Source organism: Anolis sagrei, chromosome 5 (genome assembly GCF_037176765.1).
Source record: "Anolis sagrei isolate rAnoSag1 chromosome 5, rAnoSag1.mat, whole genome shotgun sequence".
NCBI lineage: Eukaryota > Metazoa > Chordata > Lepidosauria > Squamata > Dactyloidae > Anolis > Anolis sagrei.
This window is the reverse complement of record NC_090025.1, coordinates 54,256,983-54,282,271: the sequence shown is the minus strand read 5'-3', so window position 1 is coordinate 54,282,271 and position 25,289 is coordinate 54,256,983. Positions and strand designations below refer to the sequence as shown.

Below are 25,289 nucleotides of genomic sequence, written 5' to 3'. Positions count from 1 at the left end.
GGAGCACTCCTTACTCAGCACTCGGCTACAGGCTCTGCCAGGGTCGGGCACGTAGGTCCAAAGCGCTGGGGTACCTGCAGCTGAGCGCCAAGTAAGGAGAGCTCCTTACTTGGTGCTCAGCTGCAGGCCCTGTGAGGCCCGGCCATGTAGGTTCAAAGCCTCAGGGTGCCTGCAGGCAAGCACCGAGTAAGGAGCGCTCCTTACTCAGTGCTTGGCTATAGGCCCTACCAGGGCCAATAATGGGATGACCCCAAAAGCAAATAAATAAATAAAAAACACCTGACCTCCCAATTTCGGGAGGCTCAGACAAAATGAATTGGGGCTTCCACCGAAAGCCAGAACACAAAATGGATGAAGGTAAGCCCAAATGCACATGACTTTAGCAACCATCGCAATGAAATTCCATATCCTTCCTTCACACCACAGTAAACCCAAAGACACTGCTTGCTTTACATTTAGCAATATTTGCGACGTGGTGTTGTCATACTATCATTCCAGCAAAGTAATCATACAGAAATCACACTGGAAATACACAGAGTCAACAGGGAAAAACAATTGGTTCTGAATATTTACAAAGCAAAAGTTCTGATGCATAGCAAAAAGGGACAGGTAGGTGCATATGGAATACATTAGGAGTGCTTGGGGGACCCTCTGGCAGTTTACCTATGTTCTTGCCCCACATCAAAATTAGTTTCTGACCTCCAGCATTTACCGTGGTTTTACTGCCAGTTATGAATAATGTTTAAAAACTATAATAACGAGAAAATATTCATAATTTAGAATTTTGAATATGATTGCACTTAACAAATATTTGGATATATCAATTTTATTAGGCCACAGCCTAATTTCATCTACTTCAAACCAGGTGCCTTGAAATATATTTTCATTTTCGCATTGCTTGACAATTATCGCAAATAATGCTTGATCGCCAACACTGATTCTGTTAGCACTTGTTCAATCAAGGCAATGCAGTAATAAAAATGTAGGAAAGCCTGCTTTTTTCCACTTTGCCAAGTGTTAATCCTTTATTGTGAAAATAAAATACTTAACTTCAGTCAATTGTTTAATAAAAGTATCTTTGAAAACGTTTTTGAGATTTTGTTGAACAACATCAAGGATTTTTTCTACAAGGCAGAACAGCTCACAGCACTTACCAAATGGTGGGAGGTCCTTGACTGGTACTTTCTTACGTGAAGGATAAAGCGACACAGCAGGGACCTGCAATGCTTGGCTTGGCTTGTGTTGCTGCTGCACTTTTTGCTGGATTGCTGACCTATGCGCAACTGGAGATGTTTCAGGCTTTCCAGACCGCTTGTCCCCTGGAGTCTTAGGTACTGGAGAAAAAAGTAGAATTTACATTGTATTAAGATTATTATCAACACTGTATGGAAGTCCTTGAATTTTATATTAAATACATATAGAGTGAACACCCTGTTAATCTCTGTCAACAAAACCAACTGTCTTGTGGCAAGAAAGGCTTTGTACTAAAACTTAACACATAGTGGATGAAAAGTCCTGCCTCAATCCCAACTGCCACTGCCCCTGTGACACAGAGAGAAGAGGGAGTATCTGCTGCTGGACTTAATCTCCTTCCACACTGCCATCTCCTTTTCTGTGACATCTTATTCAAACCATAAACCTAAGAGTAGGGAATTGTTTTGTTGTTGCCTTGTTTGTAAAATGCCAGGTACAAACAAATGAATTCTTAAGTGGCCTAAACATTTGTGGAATGCAATCCATTTCTTCAGACATTAATAAGTTTTATCAGTATCTATTTTAAAAGTTACTGGGCAAATGAAGCACTCTCCAGGCTGGGCCCATGAGGGCCTTGTCATTGCCCTCTACCAGTCCACCGCGGCTCCAGTTGATTTGTTGTTTGTTCGTTATGGCATCGAATGTTTGCCACTCTGTTACTTTTGTTGTAAACCACCCCGAGTCCTTTTGGGGAGATAGGGCAGTATATCAATAAAGTAGTGTTATTATTTGCTACACAACAAGATTAGTACATAGCAAACAAGATCACTATGCTGGCTTTTGTCACACGTTGGACACTTCCCAAGAGCCTAGGACTGTGTGCTGTATTGACAAATAATGAGTGCAGATCTGAGTAGGGTGGCCTTTTGCAGCTGACAGATGGTAATTTTGTCACTGCTGATTGTTTTTAAGTGTGGGCCAAGGTCTTCAGGCACTGTACCCAGTGTGCCGATCACCACTGGGACCACCTTTGCCAGAGTCCTTGCAGTTCAATCTTATTGTGTAAGCTTTTCCAGTTGCTTCTTGTCAATTCTGCTGTCACCTGGGATTGCAACATTGACGATCCATACTTTGTTTTTTTCCACGATCATGAGATCAGGAGTATTATGCTCCAAAGCTCTGTCAGTCTGAATTCAGAAGTCCCAGAGAAGTTTAAAATGTTCATTTTGTGTAATGTAACATCCTCCTCCTCCTCCTAAAACCTTTATCTTTTTAAACTTTAAGTCCTATGCAATACATTATCACAAACTACTAATATGCCATTTTAACTAGCAGTGGAGAAGCCATTTGTTTATGTCTGTCCAAAATAAGAAATTGAGAGGCATAAATAACCTCAGATATGTTATAAATCTTTAGATGAGGCCAAGAAAGGCCTTGATTAACCTTCAAGAAGGGAAATATAATACAGCCTGCTTATTATCATTTCCCTTTTTGCTAATCGATTAAGGCCTCTCTTGGCTTTGTCTAAAGAACTATAACAAATCTTGAGTCGCTCATTGACACAAATACTCCTCTGCAGTCAAAAAGTATCAAAAGAAGACAAGCATAAACAAGTATTTCTGTGGCAATTCTATACTGATTTATTTAAATGAAAGGGAAAATGCTCACATGTATTGCTGGCTGGTTCACATTGCAGAGAGAGGGCCTGGAGGCTCTCTTCATCCATCTCCAGGTCTAAATTAGAGAGATACTGCTTGACTTTACGAGCCATCTGGGCATCTTCATATAGCTTTTTGGCATTGAGGAAGGAACTGCGCCGAACCCGCTTTTTGTGTCCACCTGTCTGTGCAACATCTAGTACTGCTGCATTTGTACTGCCTTGACTGAGAGACCTGGGAAGAAGGAAGACACATAATGATCACATAAGCATTGCCCATCACCACATTCTTCAATGAACTTGAACCATGTAAAGGTCTGCATGAATATCAATCTATAGCAAAGCTTACATGCCTCAGTCAAGTAAGTTATACAGCCAAAACAGAGAAAAGGAGAAAATCAATAATAATATCAAACCCAGCTGTAATGGCATGTATGTATCTATTAAATGATGTCCCTGAGATCTAAACTGCAGAAAACATGGAAGTCTTTTATCTCTGTAAAAATGGCAAAGCCATTTTTCTAACAGTTGGCTGGGTATTTGAAAGAGAAGATCATTAATTCTGGCTCATGTAGCAACAAGGGATTCCAACCAAACTTCAAAGAATTTTAAAATCAGCTACACTTAAAAACATAGCAGAAAAGGCTCTTTGTATAATTTTGGATACATCTATTAAAATATTAATTCCACTTATGACATATCAAAAATCTTATTTATATTTTTATTCTCACCCATGGCCCCCAGCTGAACAGGACTTGTTAAAACTCTATTAGTTAATGAGAAAATAGCATGCAAATCTAAATGTTTTTTTTTCTGTTTGGGAGATATTTTGCTTCCAATTTGTTAACAGCAAAAATGAAGGCTGGTTTGTAGAAAGAAGATGTAGTTAGTTGAGCTGTAAAAAACATGTAATTAAATATAGAATACAAATAGATTTAGATGGTTTTATTAATTTAACAACTATAAATGTATATCCAATTTCTATCTGAACCACCATCATGCAATTTCATTTGACTATTTTCTCCTATGACTGGTTCATACAAGGTAGTTACAGGCTGATAGATGAAAATGAGTAATCTCAAAGCTAGCATTTCTATAAGGTTTCACAGCTCTTGGATTTATGACTTCAAGCAAAAGCAACACTAGGATTAAATATGATGCAAGTAAAAAGGGGTTAACAAAAGGGGGAAGCAAGTAGGATACAATTCAGAAAAGAATGGAGGTCCGCATATGTTCTCTCCAACCACTTACCCCAGACTCCTCCACTTCTTCTTCCTGCAAGTGAGAGCCATAAGCATTGAAGCATGGATTTAAAGAAGAGACAGAGAAAGATTATAAGCTTAGAAGGAAAAGATCAGACAAGCAGTACCAGAAAGCCCAGAACAGCCTTCTCCAAGTCAGCACAGTATAGAGTACGATATTAGGATTAAAGCGTATTTCACATCAAGCTCAATTCACATTTGTTTAACTAGACCTTTAGCACATGATGGTACTCTAAACCTTGCAATACATTCTGCTCCTCTGAACTTCCCATAATATATATTCCTTTTAGAAACATTCAAGCACTCAGTTGTCACATGCCACACAGTACACCAAATAGAGAAACATTTAAATCACGCATGGGCAAACGAAGGCATGGTGGTCGGATACAGTCCCTGGATGCTTACCTCAGGCCCTCCCCATTTTCCCTGTCCTCCTGGCATAAGGACACAGTGGCCCACCACATCTTTATGCCAAAAAACCAGGGAAGGAAGGCACATAACAGCAGAGTCCTCTGTAGCACTCTCAGCCATCATGTGCCTCATCCTCCTCCTGGCATAAGGAGAGAGTGAGCCCAATCCTTATGCCTGGAGAATAGCTCAAGGAAGGCATGTGGTGGCTGAGAGTCCTCTGGAGCACTCTCAGCTACCGCCTGTCTTGCCCCCCTCCTGGCATAATGCCAAGAGGACAGCCCAAGGATTGGAGAAGAAAGATCAGGGGGAGGATTGGGGCAGTCGTTGCATGTCCCACCTTCCTCCTGGAATAAGGATGGGGCAAGCAGTCCCGTCCTTATGCTGGGAGGACAACCTGAGGATGACCCAAGTCCTGCCCTGCCTCCTCCTGATTCTGCCTCTCGCAGGCCTGTTCTGCCCAGCATATGAATGGTTCCCCTCCCTCCAAGCCCGGCTCTCCCAGCCTGGCCCCCAATGTGGTCCGGAGGCAAAAAAAGTTGGCCTATGCCTGATTTAAATGTTTTAAAAGATTTAATTCAAATGCATTTACAATTACCTGTATTCAAGAAACAAATAGCAAGCAATTAAATGTTTATTAAATTCCCTCTACCTTCATAACCCTTAAAACAATTAATGTAAACTATCCAAGAGATAGACATCTACCTGTACTGCCTAACCCAGGAAAGGAAATTTGATTTATTTTTTTTTGGAAAAAAATGATTTGTCATGTAAGTCTAGCTTCTGTCTTTAATTTTGGGGCATTTCAAAGCATCTCCAGCTAAAACTGTACAAAACCTTCTTCCAGTCTTCCTTTCTTGAAGGGTAGATTGGTGAAAAAGTTAGGCAAGTTTTGCTGGACAGTTTTCAGAGACTTCATATGGCAGTATCAAACTGCCCTGCTTGTGTGAGGAAACATTACAGGAATGGTTTTCATAGCCCTGCACAGTGGCGATATTTCCTCTATAAGAAGCACATTTATTCTGAGCTCCTGAAGTAACTTTAAACTCAAAGATGTGAAACAATTGCTGCATTCCAGAGAAGTGTGACCATGATTTAAATGTATCTTTGAAACATTCTCAAAAAGTTTTTGAACTCATTATAATTTAAAAAGTAACACAGTGATAATCCATTTGGGTCAATACTGCAACCCAAATAATTTTGGTTACAAGGATGCTACGTGTACATACTTTTAGGCTTTGTAATGAAAGCAAGGATGATATATGGATATACACATTGAAGAAGTTGTGTGTTAGCAGTGCATTTATATGCAAGGATCACACCAATGTTTGGAAGAAAATCTTATGTAAAATAATAGATAGTCTAGTTGCTCAGTACAGATTAGTTTCTTGTGCCAAATGGGTTACAATAATGATATAATGAGAAAAGAATGAACCACATTGCCAGCCTATGAGAGCTGAATTTAGATTGTGCGATGATAATTTACCATGTACACTAGGAGATCCAATGTGAAAATCAAGATGATAGATGCAAAGAATCTCATATACTGACTGTTGAAAATTCTACTGACTGTGTCAGAATGACATATCTGAGAATATTTGACCACTGCCACGTATCATGTAGCCAACTGAATAAGACAATTATGACAATGTATTATTTTCCAATATTACACATACACTTATTTTTGAATTCAGAATACTTAGCATGTCAGCAGTAGTACCAGAGTAAACTATCTGTCAGAGTAAACTAATGTAACTTCAATAGGCTGATATCATAGTTGTATTTTATTATGAATTTTACATGCACTGCTATTGCTTAAAACAACTCACCTAGTCCTGAACATTAATGCAGGATCCATGTTAACAGAAGCCATTCGACCCACATGACGAATCTCTTTAGCAATCATTCGTAGTTTCTCAAAATTAACCAAACCTTCTACTTTTGAGTCATTTCCTAGATGAGTGAAAAAATTACAGGTAATAACTAGAGAATTCTGCTCTTAATAAAAATATATTAGATCCAATACTGTTTATGCAGTATCAAGTCTAAATACCCAATACAGGATAAAAACTTGAAATATTTTTCATTTACCTTCATGAAGGAATGTAAGGTCCTTTTTTATTACAGGGAACAGTGGAATAATTGGGGGCTGTAGGTTTTGGCTGTTCAATACATTGCGATATTTTGCCATGTTCCTAGATGGATCAAACAAATCCTGAAGATCTTGAAATAATTTTTCATATTTGCTTGGAAGTTTTTCCCAAGTAGTACGTAGTCTTGCAACGGGAGCTAAGTTCAGGCCGCTAATGAGTTTAAAAGATTTAAAGGTGATTAAAGATGGTCTTATTATTAGTCTTATTATTATTATTTATTCATTTTTCTCCCACATTTCCCTCATGGGTGGGACTCAAAGTGGCGTACAGTAGTTAAAAAACAGAAATTACAAAAAATACACATTCAACAAGACATCATAAAACAACTAACACAAATGCTCAATTACCTAAGCCAGTGATGGGCAACCTTTTGAGCTTGGTTTGTCAAAATTTGCCAAAAACCTGAGCATAACTTGGGTGGGGTGTCAACTTCGAGAAAAAAACAACATAATTTTGTAATATTTGTAGTTTAAATAAGAAAAATGTATATTATATTCCATGCTGAGTTATGGAGTGAACAATGCTCAAACATGTAGATGTTAAATTTGTAGAGTCTTTTACGATTTAAGGATGAAATTAGATTGGCTCTTATAAGGTGTACTTCTCTGTATGCGGCCGCATGTGGCCGCGTGTCATCAAAAATAGCCATGTGTGTCAGTGCTGACACGTGTGTCATAGGTTCACCATCACGGACCTAAGCCATAAACCATGAAGAATAAATTAATAACTTACATCATATACCACTAAAATTCCCTAAACTCCAGCCACTGAGGTTATTTGTAAAACAGGTTTTCCAAGATCCTAAAAAAGACTCAATTTTCATTAGGCCATGTCACATGGCCAGGTCCAATAAATCATTCAAGAGGTAGGTATTTCTGGCCACTAACTGGTACTTGCCTATTATCATTCATCTCAGAAGGTCTGACTCCACAAGATCTGAATTTGAGATTGAAAGGCCAGCAAGGAGGGGGCCGATCACACCTCTCTAGGAAGGGAGCTCCAGAGCCGTGGGTCACCACCTAAAAGGCCCCCTCTCTCTCATGCCCACCAACGGCATTTGTGACAATGGTGGGACTGAGAGAAGGGCCTCTCCTGATGATCTCAGGGCGCTAGTGGGCTGGTAGGAGGAGATACGGTCCCTCAAGTAGGCTGGGCTTGAAATGTTTATTTATTTTAAACCGTGTTCATTTAAAAGGTAGGCCCAGCACCCCGAATGTGCACTCTTATATGAAGTTTCGTGAAATAAGAAATAAATAAATAAATTCCAGTTGGTTGAAACCTCGGTGCTAATAGATAAAAGCTCTCATGTCCAAAAGGTATCTTTAAAATATGGATTTTGTATGGGCTGCATGTGCAAACAGTATTTGTGAACTAAAGAGTGAACAAAAGAGTATGGTAGCAGTGACATTCCGTTCTTTTTTCTACTAAAGAACACTCAGACATATTACGGCATTGCTTTCAAAGCAACATGGAGGCAATCGACACATTTATAAACAAGGGCCATTTGGGGTACAAAGATGTTGCAATGATCATCAGTAAGCATTTGTTACTGCCAGATGGAAGAATCGCAATGAGTAGCACACTGAAGTCTATTCAGGAACTGCAGCTGTAAAATGCTATGAGTCATTCCTTTGGTGTACTAGCAAAGGGAGCATGTTATTACCAGAGGTTTAGAAGAGGCATTGACTAGCTCTTCTCATTTAGATGCTGCAGTGATATTGAGGATAAAAGCCCTCTATTGTCCAAGTCCTAGATAGCTGTCATTCAGCAACAGCCAGTATCTTCAAGCTGATAGGCAACTCAAATCCTTGAATTAGGCAATCATAAAATTAATTGTTTCAGATCAGCTAACAAATTTTTACATGATCCTTCACAACAGTTATCAGATTTCTTCGCTCATTAAAGATTTTGTATCAGAGCATTGTCACACAGCCCAGTAATGCCTTAGATTGCTGACGATTTTGATAAACATTTGATAAAGTTTCACTGTTTATATTAACACAGTAAATTACAATCATTTTGCCTACTGGCTACAAAACTGATGAAAGTAATGGGCATAAACAGTACTCCTTCTTATTATCTAGTATATTTTTTTCATGAAGCATCACTTTGCACACTATTCCTTATTAAAACTTATGTGGAATTGCAGGAAAGAATTATAGTCTTGCCTACCTTATTATTGCAAACATGGAGTTGAAGTTCTTGCATTCCCTGCAGTGCAATGCTATCTTAATGAAGTGCTTAATTATCTTCATTCTTTTCAGTTGGTTGGTTTCTCGCAGAATCTCAGACGCTACCCAAAAGGTTTCTTGGTTTATTAATTCTTCAAACTTTTTCAAATTAGTACAGCTAGATTTTGATTTCAGTTTAAACAAGTCATCTATATACTCCGTAGGCTCAATGTTGCGGAACAGTTCAAAGTTACGCATTGAAAGCTGGGTTGCCACCTCAACAGTGCTGAGTTGTAGTAGTGAAATCTGGCTCTCTCTCAGCAATTCCTGAGCGTCCTCATCTGAACATAACGTTTCTGTCTCCATGTTATTTTTCAGATAATACCTGAAAAAAACAAGTTTCCCAGAAATCAATTCATATTTTTCATAAGGACATAGCTGGCTTTGAAACAACCCTTCACTCTATTTACTAAGTATCTTCATTTATAACCTAACATGGATGATGATGTGCACTTACCTTCCACTAAGTTGTATTCGGTCAGCTAGTTTAGAGAGCTGATCTGGAAGTCTCCGCTGCTTGATGACACCTTCTGGAGTGACTGAGACTTCGCATAAAGAATAAGCATCAGGGGTAGTAGTGAGGGCAAACTCTCGAATTGCTTGAATGACCACTTCCTTTGCAGTTGTATCTTTACTGATCATAATGTAGCGGCTTTGCTGATCTGCTTTAAAAACCCGCAGAACCTGGTCTGGTAAATCTGTAAGGAGAAAAAAAGCAGCGTTGTTACATAAGCAATATCAGAATCAGCTGTAGTTGGAAAACACATACACACTTCGGATGCCTTTCCAAATTTCCTGATATTTTTTTTTCTTGCTCAGATGCCATCCACTATTCTCTTTTTAGTGTATCACAGTTTTTCTGGTCCAAGAACAGAAAACATTTCCAGGAAAGATAAAAGTAGAATAAATGTACTTACTTTGATTCACAAATCTTTATAGGCTACTTCATGCTTTTGCCCAACAAGCAAATTATTCGTGCAATCTATTTTGATACATACTGACTGTACGAAGAAGCAGCAATAAACTGTACGAAGAAGCAGCAAGGCTTGGGTTTATCAGCTTCACCCTCTCCTCCTCATTCTGCTTTTACTCAACATATATTCAGACATATATTGGAAGGCGAATGCAGAAACTTGTGGTTCATATATGAAATGATAAAACTACTATATAGTGTTACATCTATATACAGAAACTAAACATGTTTACACATAAGGCTACAACATGATTTAGTGCAGTGGTTCTGAACCTGTGGGTCCCCAGGTGTTTTGGCCTTCAACTCCCAGAAATTCCAGCCAGTTTACCACTTGTTAGGATTTCTGGGAGTTGAAGGCCAAAACATCTGGGGACCCACAGGTTGAGAACCACTGATTTAGTGCTATATACATGAACAAATGCTTAGGCTCAGAGAGACCGCCTCCCCTGCAGTTTGGAAAAAACACCTCAACTGCATTCATTTATAATGAATGGTCAAGTACAAACTCAACAAGCAAGCTTCTCAGGTGTTAAAACATGAGCTAAGTTATTTCTAGTGGCCAATGTTGGGCAACTATATTTTTCCTCAAGTTAGTCAGGAAGATGGATGAGATGTGAAGAAGACTCTAGGCGCCATCCTATTATTTTCTCAGATGGAAAGGTTGGAAAAATCAAGTATGCAAGTAGTACCCTCCGTTAAGAATATATTCCTCATGTACTGAATACAAATTCAACCCCCTTCTCATATATACATGTGTGTATGTGAATGAGAGGGGAGAGAAAGGCAGATAAGTCAATCAAAAGTATTTGCAAACTTTAAAACCATATATTTTACCACTACTTTGCTGAAATGAAACTGACAGGTTTTCCTAGCTGGTCAAGTCATCTTATGTGACTGGGGTCACCAGGTTGTATGAAGACCACAGAGTTTCAGTCTTTTGGGCCTGTGTCTTCTAGCAATTTTATGTACTGATAAATAAACTCAAATCACAGAATCAACACAATGCAGAAAATATAAACCCACACTTCACCTCTTTGATTTTTTTGCCCCTACTTACATACCATATCTTTCCCTTCCCACACACTTCTATAGACATATTATCAAAGTACTTCCATTTCTATAATCTCTCATCACCTCTCACCCAGTTCCAGATGCATGACAATTCTTCTGACAACTTTGCTGTGATATTTAAAAATCAAGCACAGATTATCTTTGAAATTTGACATCCAGCAGCTTTTATGTAAGATTATATTGGAATTGTAGACATGCAATATACATGACTGCACCTAAAGATATTTAGTGTTTTATTTTTCCATTCACAGAAAGAATTTAGTCCAAATTTAAGCAACTGTCCCTCTTGCTATGAATATCCCATTGATTTATAAATCTACCTAACTCAGCAAGTGGTTAAAGGTTCTCCCTAAGCTTTACTCTATTCCTCCAGGCTATAGGGAACAGCAATTTTGACAAGCTGCTTTATTTCTGCTCCACTGCATCCCATTTCCTGAATGCCTCCCAGATCCCCATCTTTAGCACAATCTGAAATCACAACAAAACAATTTAGACTCTTGTGTTTTCTGAAGTTTAACATATATATTACAGCTAACACCAACATTGCTTTAAATGTCTTAAGGAAGCATTGTATGTTAAAGCAGAAAAGAGCATTCAAAAATAAATATCACTAAAATGTATACTAGTATGTAGTCAGCACCAAAGCAATATAACATATCTATGTTCCTACTTTATCTGTTGTTTACTAGCTTTTACAACTGACATGTTCTGCTTCTGATCATCTCTTCCCAGCCATCTTCCATGCCCTTATTTATACACTGTATACACTGAGTACTTATATTTCCCTGTCGGTCACTTAACTCTCTCTAATCCACTTTGCAATTCACTCTTTACTGCACACATTATTTCCTTATCCTATCAGGTATGCCCTAAGGCATGCATTTCCCCCCATTTTTTTTAATGAATTACCTTTATCTTGCTTTGCCTGTTCTTCCACTACAATTTTATTCTAGGGACATCAAAAAACTACAATGCAATGAGCAACATGTGATGGATGCACACATGGAGACAGTCCGATATTCCTCATCCCCCCATCCTTTAACACAGGGGTCCTCAAACTTTTTAAACAGAGGGCCAGATCATAGTCCCTCAAACTGTTGGAGGGCCGGATTATTATTTGAAAAAAAAAACATGAATGAATTCCTATGCACACTGCACATATCTTATTTGTAGTGCAAAAACACTTAAAAACAATACAATAATTAAAATGAAGAACAATTTTAACAAATATAAACTTATTAGTATTTCAATGGGAAGTGTTGTCTTGCTTTTGGCTGATGAGATAGGATTGTTGTTGTTGTTATTGTTGTTGTTGTGTGCTTTCAAGCTGTTTCAGACTTAGGTTAACCTTGAGCAAGGGCCGGGTAAATGGCCTTGGAGGGCTGCATTCGGCCCCCGGGCCTTAGTTTGAGGACCCCTGCTTTAACATGTGAATCCAAAACAAGTACAACATTTTTTCTGTCTGTACAGGGACTGTGACAATGTCGCATATTTATCAGTTTTCTTCAGCAGATTAAATATAAATATAAAGACAAGATTTAAATATGAAATGCATTTAGACATCTAAAATCTGGAAATACAAACAAGTATTATCAAACTAAACCAAGAGTCATCTCAAGTTGCATGCTGTATTTGAGCACATGTCTGATTATCATTGTGGCACATGTGCCTTTTTCTCACCCATACTTCTCAAAAGCCAGTTCTGTAATTATAAAGTAGCAATTTCGCATTATTCTCAATCGAATACAAGGTGCACCTGTTTTTTATAGTTCTGTTTTACCAGCCATTCACAAAATATGAGATGGTTCTAAGGGTACTTATGAAAACCTGATGCTCACCTGGTGTTGTGTTGAAATCTAAGATGCGATGATGTGACTGCAGTAAGTCAGGATTGCTTGAAGAGAGTGTCCCACTGACAGGTAGAGCGGGAGGAATGTGCTTGGATTGCCTCAACCCTACAATGCTGTCATCCTGAGACTGTCCAATTCCAATATCACTATATTGGTGGGGTGAAATGAAAAAACCATTTAGGTTTTATACTATCTACAGCAGAGGTGGAGAGCATGTGAACCTGCTGATGTTCTTACACTCTGACCCTGACAATCCTGAAAGATAGTGACATTGATTGATGGGAGATGGACTTCAAGGCCATCTGGAGGGCAAGCAGTCTGTACCCTCATCTAGAAAAACTGGAATTTCCTACTTTACAGAGAAGTGACTAACACATCTCTACATATTTATACCAACAAACATTACAGATGAATTAGATTCTCAGTTTACCGGAATTCAAGAACAGAAACTTGCAAGCAACCTGTTTTTGTTTTTTGTTTTTTTAAAAACTGAAATGAAATTGCCTACTGCATTCATAAAGCTCTTTTTATAATACAGTAAAACAGTGTTACATGAAGTTAAATTTGCCTTAGTCTTAATTTTCTTTTAACTACTTTATTGCAATATTACTATCAAGTCAATACAGACTTTACCGATCAGGTATAACATCAGCTTGGTCTATTTTTAAGAGAAACTCTCAAACAACCAGAAACTACAATTATCCAGCACCTATGGGTGCCAGATAAGTGAATCTACTGTATTTATAAATAAAATAGTTTTGGGAAATGAACTAACATGAATATTTAACAAAGGTATATTCACTATTATGGTAACAAATGAACTGGCATCAGTACACTAGGTATCAATGATGATACTATAATGCTCAGGAGGTTTATATTCAAGATATGCAAATGTCTGTGACAACATTATAGCTTTCAAGAAAAAAAGCTGCATCTTTCTTCACTTTGCATCATTTCTGTGCTCAGATTTAATGCTTACTAAGAGCATTAAGTTTATTTTCCAAATTATGTTTAAGAACCGAAGTAAAACAAGTTAATTATAGGTTTACTAAATCATTGTTATATTTCTAGCATAGTGAATCTTAAGCCATTACAGCATATAGGTAGTGGGTTTATGTTCAAATTTATTTATCATACAACATCTAAGGTCACAGCAGCCACCAAAACTCCTCCTGCACATTTAATTAACTACAATTGCTTTATTTTGTGATAAATATTGAATAATAATATATTGCAAATAAATTTAATTCTGAATTAGTCATAGCATTTTAAAAATCAACAGGACACTTGAAAATATTAGGTGAAATTAGAGATACAGAAACCCAATATATATATATTTAAAAAAAACATTGTCAACCACCACAATATAAATTAAAATATGAAACAGTCATGTAACCACCATCTCCTTTTCTATATTAGTAATTAAAGGTGGCAAAGATGTATCTGCAAATCTTTCTTCTGCTAGGAGCCGCGGTGGCACAATGGGTTAAAGACTTGTGCCAGCTGAACTGCTGACCTGAAGGTCAGCGGTTCAAATCCGCGAGACAGGGTAGCTCCCGTCTTTCAGCTCCAAGTTCCCATGCGGTGACATGAGAGAAGCCTCCTACAGGATGGTAACACATTTGAGCATCCCCTGGACAACGTCTCTGCAGACAGGAAATGCTCTCACATCAGAAGTGACTTGCAATTTCTCAAATTGCTTCTGACACAATAAAAAATTCTTCTGCTTCTATAGTTTTTATTTAATTATTTAAAGAATCTGTCAAAAGCAAGTACATCATTAGAATCTGTTCTTAGCTACATCCATTTTGAGTACCCTAACAACAAGGAAAGGGAACTGAATAATCACCATATACTAGACTACATAATTGAAAACCAAAGGAAACCACATTCTAGGTATACTGGGGAAACAATGGCAACAAATCAAGATGTCCATGGCCACAATCCAGAGAGCACCTATGAGTCTCATAATAAAATAATGTCACGCGCATTACTGCTTTTAAAATTTTATATCTGAGTAGAATATTTACACTGTAAAGTGAAGTGTCAGTCAATGTGCTATATCAGGTTTTGGATATATAAAATTTGTCATAATGGGTTTCTGGATTGTAGCCTATAACGTTCAGTGTGATATACTACTCTAATTTACCACATGGATTATACCAGCTGAATACAAGTATTTTTTTTCTTATGCTTACCTAAACAGCTCCCTGAGCAAAACCCATCAAAATGCATGAAGAAGGAAAAGTGGAAATATCAAATCATATAGCCAATAAGACTGATAGGTAACAAAGTGCACATGATGATTACGAATGAAAACATAATATAGTGAAATTATGAATATTTGGTTCAATAGGCAAACAAGGATGATATGAAAAAACTATGGGGGAAATTGTAATGATCAATTTCTTCTAATGCCTGAAACCACATATCAGTGCAAATGACTACATATCAGTATGGAATTAAGGGCACCAGAACATTAATGTGACTGCTTTGGCAGAATTTGCAAGATGGGCCATGATTGAATCATCTTCCTCTTTTGCATTAAAATTATGGTTGTTACTTTAAACTTCTATTTTTCTGTTTTATGCTGCAAACGATGTGGGGAAAAAAACAACCTAAAGCATTATCAGTGTAGAATGCTCTTTTTAAAATGCTGTGAGAAACCAAATAGGTAACTGCAGAGTTACTAAATTAGCCTTGACTCCTCCTCCCTCCTCCTCTCAGCTGTCAAAGATGAGACAAGAATGAGTCAGATATCTAAGCTAATGTACTATGTATGAGTCAGAGGAAAACTCTGTAGTGCTGTATGTCACACTTACTTATATGGTTTTTGAGGGAGGATACTGATGCGGGTTTTGTCGAGTATCTTCTTTAGCTTGTTTCGTCCACCAACAGTGTTGGCTTTGCTTTTCTTGGTTACTTTTTCCAATCCTATCACCTGCTCTACATCAACAGCAAGATCTGGGATAGAGTAACGGCTCGCTTTTTTAATATCACCAATTTTAGGTAGATGAGGAGCACCATTTCTTTTGTCTTCAGATAACCTTGTTAGAAGTTCCTTAAAAACTGCAAAGCAACAGAGAAGATGGAAAACATATAGAAAACACAATACAGGAGAAATTACCATATACATCTTGTATAAGAAGCAACCTAGACAAAGTTTTTAATTTTTTTAATTTGTTTATTGATTTTAATTGGTTAATTGTGGTATGTACTGTTTGATTTTTGCATGATTGCGGCATTGAATATTTCCAAAATTTGGAAACCACTCTGAGTCCCTCTCGGGGTGAGATAGAGCGGGGTAGAAATAAAATAAATAATAAATAAATAGGATATAAAATATTGTTACTAGTAATCAAATATGAAAATGGTTTGACTTTGGATACACTGCTGTATTCTGCCAAATTCTCCAGATTTACTCTTACACTGACTCCTTGTAGCATCTCTTTTCTTCTACATGATGGAGCTTTTAGGACTGAATGCTGCTAAAATCATGGCAGACCTTATTTATGAGATGTGAAAAGTGTTAACACATTGTCTTTCCATAAAGTCACAAAGTATGGTGGTGCTATGGTGGCAGTGATGAGCCATAACAGAGAGGTCACAGAAGTTTTCTCACCATATTAATAGGAAAGTTACAAAGTATTGTAGCCTGTAGCAGTCAGCTTCAACAAATAACTTTGGCGACTTTACACTACACGTTTTACAGCAATTCCAGAATAACATTCACTACGTGACAACTTAATCTGCCTTTGCTAATATTAAAACATTATGCTAACATGCATAATGTCTGCCTACTTATGTATTTTATGTATGACATCAGAATATATTAGCACAAGTTGGTTCTGACCTTAATCTATCCTAAAGTTGAGAAGCTATCACTTGTATTTTAGGATTAGAACTCTATATTCCCTTACTGGGGAATGAGCCCGTGAATAAGAACTGTCTACTTATTAAAAGACACGTGTAAGTCTGAACTGCAGGACAATTTATTGCCTATTTCAAAAAAATTATCACCTACTTTTAAAAAAAAATCAGGAACGTAATGAAGAAATTATTCAAATCAATTATTTCTTCCGCTTACAACTAACAGTATAGTCATATTATCTCAGCATTTTCAGCTATTACATCAAAATGCAGGTGGCAGAACAACGTAATGTACAGACTATTTCTCAAGGTTGGCTTAAAACAACATGTAAACTGTTTCTACCATACTCTGCACAATTACACCTGGTTAACCCCATGACCACTGGCCTTTGAAGTACCCCACAGTTCCATTTGTTCCTTATGCTATTTAAAATAGTGAAAGGTCTTGGGAGTTTGAAAGACACATGCTGTGAGCCGCCTTGAGTCGCTGTAAGGCTGAGAAAGTAGGGCTACAAATGCCGTAAATAAATAAATAAATAAACCAGTCTACTAATGATACCCAAGTCTATTTCTCCTTTCCATCCAGCTCCACGGAAGCTACTTTAAATTCTAAACAGATATCATAAGTAAAAGGCTGGATGAGAGAAAGCAAGCTAAATGTATTGTAAAAGGCTTTCATGGCCGGAATCACTGGGTTGTTGTGAATTTTCTGGGCTGTATAGTCATGTTCCGGAGACCTCACAAACTCTGAGGATGCCTGCCATAGATGCATGCGAAACATGAGGAGAGAATGCTTCTGGAACATGGCCATTCAGCTCAGAAAACTCACAACAACCCAAAACAAGTTAAAGTTTAATCCAAAAAAAGAGAGGTGCTTCTATTCAGTGAAAACACAAGATAAGGGAGACGGATTCAGCCTGCACTGAATGGCGTTACTACACTCCCTCTGAAGACACAGGTTTTAGTACCACTTCTGAATTCAGTCCTGATCTTGGAGGATCACATTTTAGTGGTATCCAGGAGTACATTTGCAGAATCAGAGCCAACCATCCAACCAAGAACTAGTTTGAGAACAAAAAAGTATTGACCCCACTCTAAACTGCTACTGGTTTCAATTCTTCCCCATTTGATGAACTCAAATAATTTTGGGACTTCTTTTAAAAAGCAAAATAATCACTTTCAAAACTCAGTTTCAGTTCAATGAACAGAAGTAGTCTTATGCAGATACATACAGAAGTAAAATTAGTATATTAGAATACAACTGACACTGAAAGTATGCTTTATAACATACCAAATAGGTTGGTTTTCACAGTGATCGATAAATGTGTATTATTTCGAAGAATTTCCATGGCTTTTGATAGCTGAATGTTTTCGAAATTTTGGCCATTCACCTCTAATATCTAGGGGAAAAAATGAAATATCATAATGTCTTTCTCTTTACGTTTAATTCTCACAATTTCAAAAACAAACAAACCAAATTTAGATTACAAACCTGATCACCACGTTTCAAGCCTGCTTCTGTAGCTTTGCTACCTGAATCCACACTGTCAACAAAAATTCCAAATCCCTTTTCAGATCCTCCCAACAATATGAAAGGTAAAGGGGCTTCCCGCGATGGCTTCGTTAAGGTTATTGTTCTTCGTTTTGCTTTAGCAGCACATGCAATATTTAGCAACCTTAGATGTCCACCCATTTTCTGCAGAGAGGAAAAAAAAATGAATGCAGAACGATTAGATGTAAATACCTTGGCCAGAATATAGCATTAGAAGCTATTCCTTCTTGCTTAATATTCATACCTCTCTTTCCAAATTGTTCTCAAATTCCTCCAAAAAACGAGTCATTGCAGGATCTCCCTCAAAATCATTGAAGTGATTGTTCACCCACAACAATACTACCCGTGTTACCTGTAGGAAGAATATAACATTAAGGCAGATTCTTCACATAAATATATTTTAAATAGTTGTTTTCACCTGGTTTAATATTTTATACATGAACATACGGTTCCCCAATTGATCACGTAACATTTTGTTTTTAAAAGCCCAGGGTTAATGGATGTTCAAAATCTAGCTACACTGTCTTTTCAGGAAACAAAATATTGGCATCATATATCTAACCATAGAGCATATGGTGAGAAACTCTACCACAGTTCCTTCAGTAAACTACATATGTCAAAATGCTACCAATCAGAAAGGACATCTCATTTTCCTTTGACAAACCCCAGACCATTCAAGAAGAAAACTTAAACTGCTTGCTTCTATTTTTTTTCTTAGCATTCTTTTCAATCTCCAAAGCTATCAACCTCAAAGAAAAAGTTGTAGTCTTAAGAGTATAGAACTTTGTGGGATTCATTTAAAAATATTTAAAAAGAAAAACAATTTAAATACATTTCCTTCAGTCTTATAACAATGACTGGACCAATCAGTCAGTAGATTTTTTCCCCAATCTTCCTTGACATAATTAACAACTGTGAATACTTGCTATTTTGCTAAAATCAACCTAGAAAACAGTGCAAGACGTGTTTTCTAAGGGAGCCAGCTTTGAACTATTAAGAGCTTTTTTAAAATGTTCAAAAATAATTTTAGTGATGCCCGAAAGTCATGTTAGATTTTGCATGTTCCTGTAATATGCTTTTTAGTTATGCTACTTTAGTTCAAAGGAGAGACTTCACTCTTGCAACATCAGCACATTAACTTACTATCAATAGCTGGCATGGGCAAACTTGTTGGAAGAGGGCCACATGCTGGGGCAGGCCTGGATGGGGAAAAGTCGAAGATTGGTGAAGTGGGGGGACTGAGGGCAGTTTGCTGATGAAGGGAGAGAACAGAGGGTGGTTGGCACCTGGGAAGGGGGAGGGTTTCACATGTGGCTTTGTGGGGTTCTTGGGAGCCCCGCACAGCCACGTGTGCCTGCAAGAAGCTCCTCTTCATGGCCCATCATGTCCTCCCACAAATAGGAAGGGGGTGACATGTGACTGTGTGAGGCTCTCAAGCCCCACGCAGCTGTGTGTCCTTTTTGCAGGACACAGCAGCCTACCATGTCATCCCGCAAAAAGGAGGACTTGACACATGGCTGTGCAGAGCTCCTAGGAGAGCTCTGCACAGTTGCATGTGACTCGGAAGGGGTAAGGCTGGAGCTATATCACACAACTAGGGCCCAGGTTGGGACCAGAGGCAAGAGCTCAAGGGACCAGAGCTGCACCGCAAGCCTGGGTTTCCCATGCCTGATCAACAGCCACTAATCATTATACTTATTTCAATAATAGACAGCTAATACAACTGCCATTTGCATGCATTTATAAAATACTAAATTTATTAGTCTTTGTGTACAGTAATCTGAACTCTAATAATACAGAAATAGACTTCAACATGAAAATAAATTCTTGGATATGACTGGATATAGTGTTTTCAAGAAAAATCCCTGTTTCTTGAGATGCCTCCAACATTAAGGTAATTGCAGACTAGTATTAATTAAGGCTTCCTAATTTAGCAGATTTCTAAAAGTTAATATGTGGAACATAGACTATGTGATGTTGAAAGATGAGAACAGAACACAAGATTTCACTCTATGTATAGTGATGGATGTGTATCTTAGTGCTAAAGAAAACAGCAGAACTACATTAATCCAAAAACCCCACAATTTGGAACAAAAAAATGAATAAAGCTCAGCACAGTGGCTTAGCCTTCCATGATTCATTTCTCATTCCATCACACCTTTAAGTAAAAATACTAGGTACATGAAATCTGGCTACACACAAACTGCTCATTTAGGTATTAGGTAACATAAGCCATAAACAGGAATTGCTACTTTTAATATATAAAACAAATCAAAGAAACTTAGCGTTCCTCATTCCAATCTCCCCCAAAGCATTTACTAATTTTAATACACAAAAGGACACCAGGGAAAGGGAGAAGAACCTGTAAATATATTTATACTCCTTTATACTACTGTTTTTAAGTCACAAGTACTCAGTATATTTAGTCCTCACTAATTCCTCAGAACAGTTTTATTATACCCTCAGATCAAATGGAAAACTAAATTTCAACCTCCTGTAAGATAGAATTTTTTTAAAAAAACGTCTTCTGAACTAAATGATAGGTGTGAAGGTAAGATGTGAAAGCATATTCTCAAAACCATAAATGAATGAAATAGTTTAACTGACTTTCAGTTTTAGATGAAGAAAGCCATATTACTGGTTCATTTAGATACAAGTACTGAAATAATAAGGCAGAATAAAAAACTATAGTCTTTTCATCTATGCGGAAATGTTTTCCTCACTGGAAAAAAATAATGTCCCTGGCTTTTCATCAAAATACAGGTTTATCATTTGTTATAGCCCCCAACTGACATATATTAGAATACAGACATCTAAACTTTAGAAAGTCATTATGAATGCAACCTTATCCCTGAGGCTAGGATCATTGAACCATTCCAATAACTTCTTTCCCACTTCCATTGGACTGGAAAGGAAGGTTCTGTAAGTCAACAGGAAATCCTCTATAAATGTTGGATCCACGACTGAATGTTCTTCCACCAAATGCATTGTTAACCTTTCCGGCGTCCCCTATAAAACGTAAATGTTCAAACATTAATGCACATGAATGATTTTCTTCTTGTAACTTCTTGTCTCTTTTGTTAAAGTTAATATAGCATGGTGTAGTTACTGGACTATATTTGCAATAAAAATGCTCTGAATTTTTTTAAAAAATGGGTTCCCCCCCTCTATAAATTATTATGATAGAATATCTATAAAATAGGAGAATATTAGTACTGCATTAAGATATATATTAAACCTAGATAATGAGAATATCTCTTCATATATAATATTATATAAAAATTGCCATTATGTTCCCTGTGATATTCAAAATATACCTTGATAACAATATGTCCTTTTCTTGTTCCAGTGCGATCCAATTCCCTATGCTCTTTTACCATAACGATTTCTCCTTCTTCTTCTACCTTTTGCATATTTTTTTCGACTTGGTTGAGGATGCGACAATAATCTTGCTGGGCTATGCACACAAACTAGAAAAGAAGACATATCGCAAAAGGTGAAACTTAAAACAAAATTATTTTTTCTTGCTATTTTTGCCAATTGAACAGAAACAGTGAAGTCAGAACTCTGACATGGTCAGATTGATTAAAATACAATGTCAGTTATTTTTCCTTGATTTAACTTTGCATTTAGAAAAATGCTTATTCCTCTAAATTTGTTTTTATCAAACATATGATACTTTAGACAGGAAAATAAAATTGCACAGATTTTACAATTTCTATTTCGGAATAACTGATAATTGAGAAGGTTATTATAAACAAGATTTTTTTGTTCTGTCTTTACAATGTTAGCATGATTTTACACAGTGAATGAACAAATGTGCCTTTCTATAATTTCTGCTACACTAAGTTGCTGCATAAACAAGTATGATAAATTCTACTATCATACTTGCCTTAGGAAAATGCATAATTAATTGATTCAGTATGTGAATTAATGACTATTACAGTAATCTCATATCACTATTCCCCCTCTTCTAATTCCCCAAATAAAAGTTTGTTGACATTTTGTTTAGGGAAACTTCTAGCTTCTGTCTCAAAGGCATATAAAAAATGACTGATGGAAGGCAAATTCCTCTCATGTGGTTTCAACTATTAAATTAAATAGCTATTTCTTCTCTATCATCATGATAGTATTTCTTATCATAAGCAAATAAAAACAAAATCTGTGAATATTTCCATCAGGCATGTAGGCCTCATCTTTCCAAGCACATTGGATATTTCTAAATTGAGCAATATACATTACATTCCAAGTTTCTTATCATTACCAAGGCTTGACAATTAATTTTGTTATACGATATATCAATACTATGCAATTAAATGCCATGGCTCAGTTTAAGAACACCCTGGGATTTATAGTTTACTGAGATATTTTAAACTCAATAGTACAGTTCAGGGTAGTAAAGCAAATAATGTGATGTACCTAACAAAACTATAAATTCCAGAATTCCAGTGTGTTCAAAGAGTTATCAAACTACCATTGTGTAGTGCGGTTATAACATGTTAATAAATATATTATGTTTATCTTAAAACATCAAACTTATTAGTCTTCAAATCTCTGGAATTTGCTAAATCATTCCTATGAATAGTAGATATTGATTGTCTATGCCCATATTTAAGAGAAACGTTTCACTTCACAGTGAAAAACATTTTTCCTTTTTTCTAGATTAGACCACCATACATTTATCTTGGTACTGTCCCATTATCCAGTCAGAGGTCACTAGGGGACGATAGAAAGAGAAGTATGGTCCATTTTATTTGGGGGGGGGGGGGGAATTGAATGAGGAAAACCATTTCCCCCGGTTTTGCTGGTTATTCCCCCTCTTCCCTACCTATATCATAAACAAGGGTTGTTTCCACAAGAGGGACATGGGTGGAGAGAACAAAAGGAAAACGGGGAAATGGTTCCTTCTTCAATCCATAAAATGGACTCTCTCTCTCTCTCTCTCTCTAGTGCCCCCCTAGTGGCCTCCACCCAGATAATGGAATAGTACTTTTATCTTATTATTTTCATATGAACCTAATTTAACAGCTTCATTCAGATATAATTTTAAGTTATGATTTAATGTTGTATGAACATTCATTGGGTTCACTCACTCTCTCCCCATCCTGCACTTTCCCATGTCACATGTTTTAGTTCACTGCAATTTATCAGTATCCTTGAACTTGGACTTGTAATGCTAAACTAAACACTAAATTATATTGTGATCAAACCATTCAAAACCGAGCATACTATTTTAAGGACTCATTTCAAGTTCTACCTGGCAGTCATCCACTTTGGTTCTCATTACTCCTTTCATGTATTCTTTGTCCATGGTAGGAGAAACACCAAAACTGTTTCCCATGCATAAGATTTCTGTTCTTCCATCAGGATACGTGACCTCCACAGAACCATTTAAAATAACAGACCAGGAGTCCAGCTGAAAATGAAACACAGCATGTACAACGTGCAAACAAAGCAAAGTAATTTCACTTTTGCAGGCAGAATTATACAAATTTTCTTTTCTTTTAGTAATTGAGATGTGGGCATAAGCTATACATACTTCACATTCTCAGATGTGTATGGTGCGGCACTACTTTGCTGGATACTTTGCTAACAAAAGTTACCTAAACATAGAATATAGAAATACAGTCAACCATCACATTTGTTGTAGTTAAGGGCACAAGTCACCCATGAGCAGAGGCGGCCCTAGGTAATTTTCAATGGTAAGCAAACAGTATTTTGCCCCCCCCCCCCCCCACCAACCAATCATTGATATATATTTTCTGTTCGTCGTGGGAGTTCTGTGTGCCATATTTGGTTCAATTCCATCAATGGTGGAGTTCAGAATGCTCTTTGATTGTAGGTGAACTACACATCCAGTACCTACAACTTGCATATGTCAAGGTCTATTTTCCCCCAAGAGTGCCTCAAGAGCGCCCCTGGGTAAAATCAACTATACTGCAAATGCTTACTTTGCGTAATGGTTGAGCCGCCCCTGCCCATGAAAACGAAAAGCCACAAATAAAAATTGTCTGAGAAAACATCTCACTAAGAATCTCAAGGTACCTCAGCACAATTCTATGGTCCACTTCCATAGAAAGTTGGCCACAGAATAGCACTAGATAACCTAGAGATTACTAGGTCCCCTCTGTAGGAATTTTTAAGGTCCTTCAGTATGAGTCTATAGTCAACTTTTGCTGGAAGTTAACCACAGAGATACACTGGAGAACCTGATGTTCCTAGAGAGTGTGTTTTAATCAAATAGTAATTAAATTTACAAGAGTAATCAAATTCACAAGAGTAACTCCACAAATGTGGAGGACCAGATGTACCTTCCTGATAAAAAATGAGAGCACATTTCTGAGCTTATTTCTGGATAAGAAAACAAAGGAATTATTTCTGTGTATTCTGTACAGCACAAATAGTAGTTAGAAACCCTTAGTATTTTAGCCATATGGCTTATAAAACCTATAAAATCTGAAACCACTGCACACTCTCTTTGCATGCAGTAGCTAGATGCCTGCCTGGCACTGAAGTGTTGAAAATCTGCATGTTTTATTCAGGAATTTTGAAATGGACAATGCTGCCAAAGACAAAGAAGGAGCAGAAGGCACAATGACACTTCTCTCCATCTCACTCTAAAATCAATTTAAGCTGAGTGTGAAAGCTTGGGCAAGCCTGGCTCCAGTCAAAAAGCAGGAGAGAGTCCTACAGGCCAAGAAAGCAACAGTCAAGCAACCCTGATGTCTAGGGTTGCCAGACATCAGAAACTGCTTTGAGGCACACAACCAAAACTTGCTGAGATTTTTTTGGCGAAATCTGTTCAAAGGGGAGTTGCCTTTGTCTTCCTCTGAGGCTAAGAAAGTTTGATTTGTCCCAGGTCACTTAGCAGGTTTCCATGGACAGGCAGGGATTTGAATGCTGCCTGTCATAGTCATAGTCCAACACTCAAAGCGCGACACCACATTACCTCTGCTTACAATTCTAATTATTTTGGGTGCAGCAGTCAGACATTATACAATCAAATTCATATAAAAGCAATGTATCAATCTAATTGAAATGCCCACATTTAAGCAAGCTACTTAATCC

At 37.3% G+C, this 25,289-nt stretch overlaps 1 protein-coding gene across 6 annotated transcripts in view; it reads right to left on the bottom strand.

Moving 5' to 3' along the window:
- The window catches only part of RAPGEF2 (Rap guanine nucleotide exchange factor 2), a 189,099-nt gene that overhangs the window by 9,762 nt on the left and 154,048 nt on the right, over nucleotides 1–25,289 (bottom strand). For 5 of the 6 annotated variants that reach the window (XM_060778766.2, XM_060778769.2, XM_060778767.2 and 2 more), the window contains 15 exons: nucleotides 23,479–23,637; nucleotides 21,539–21,691; nucleotides 21,066–21,230; nucleotides 18,466–18,573; nucleotides 18,162–18,365; nucleotides 17,961–18,069; nucleotides 15,622–15,868; nucleotides 12,788–12,945; nucleotides 9,363–9,603; nucleotides 8,847–9,230; nucleotides 6,613–6,824; nucleotides 6,351–6,474; nucleotides 4,103–4,126; nucleotides 2,863–3,086; nucleotides 1,155–1,334 (listed from right to left, as the gene is read on the bottom strand). In XM_060778766.2, coding sequence (XP_060634749.2) covers nucleotides 1,155–1,334; nucleotides 2,863–3,086; nucleotides 4,103–4,126; nucleotides 6,351–6,474; nucleotides 6,613–6,824; nucleotides 8,847–9,230; nucleotides 9,363–9,603; nucleotides 12,788–12,945; nucleotides 15,622–15,868; nucleotides 17,961–18,069; nucleotides 18,162–18,365; nucleotides 18,466–18,573; nucleotides 21,066–21,230; nucleotides 21,539–21,691; nucleotides 23,479–23,637 — 2,692 coding nt within the window. The remainder of the gene's footprint in view (nucleotides 1–1,154; nucleotides 1,335–2,862; nucleotides 3,087–4,102; nucleotides 4,127–6,350; nucleotides 6,475–6,612; nucleotides 6,825–8,846; nucleotides 9,231–9,362; nucleotides 9,604–12,787; nucleotides 12,946–15,621; nucleotides 15,869–17,960; nucleotides 18,070–18,161; nucleotides 18,366–18,465; nucleotides 18,574–21,065; nucleotides 21,231–21,538; nucleotides 21,692–23,478; nucleotides 23,638–25,289) is intronic. The other variant, XM_060778768.2, reaches the window with a different exon arrangement.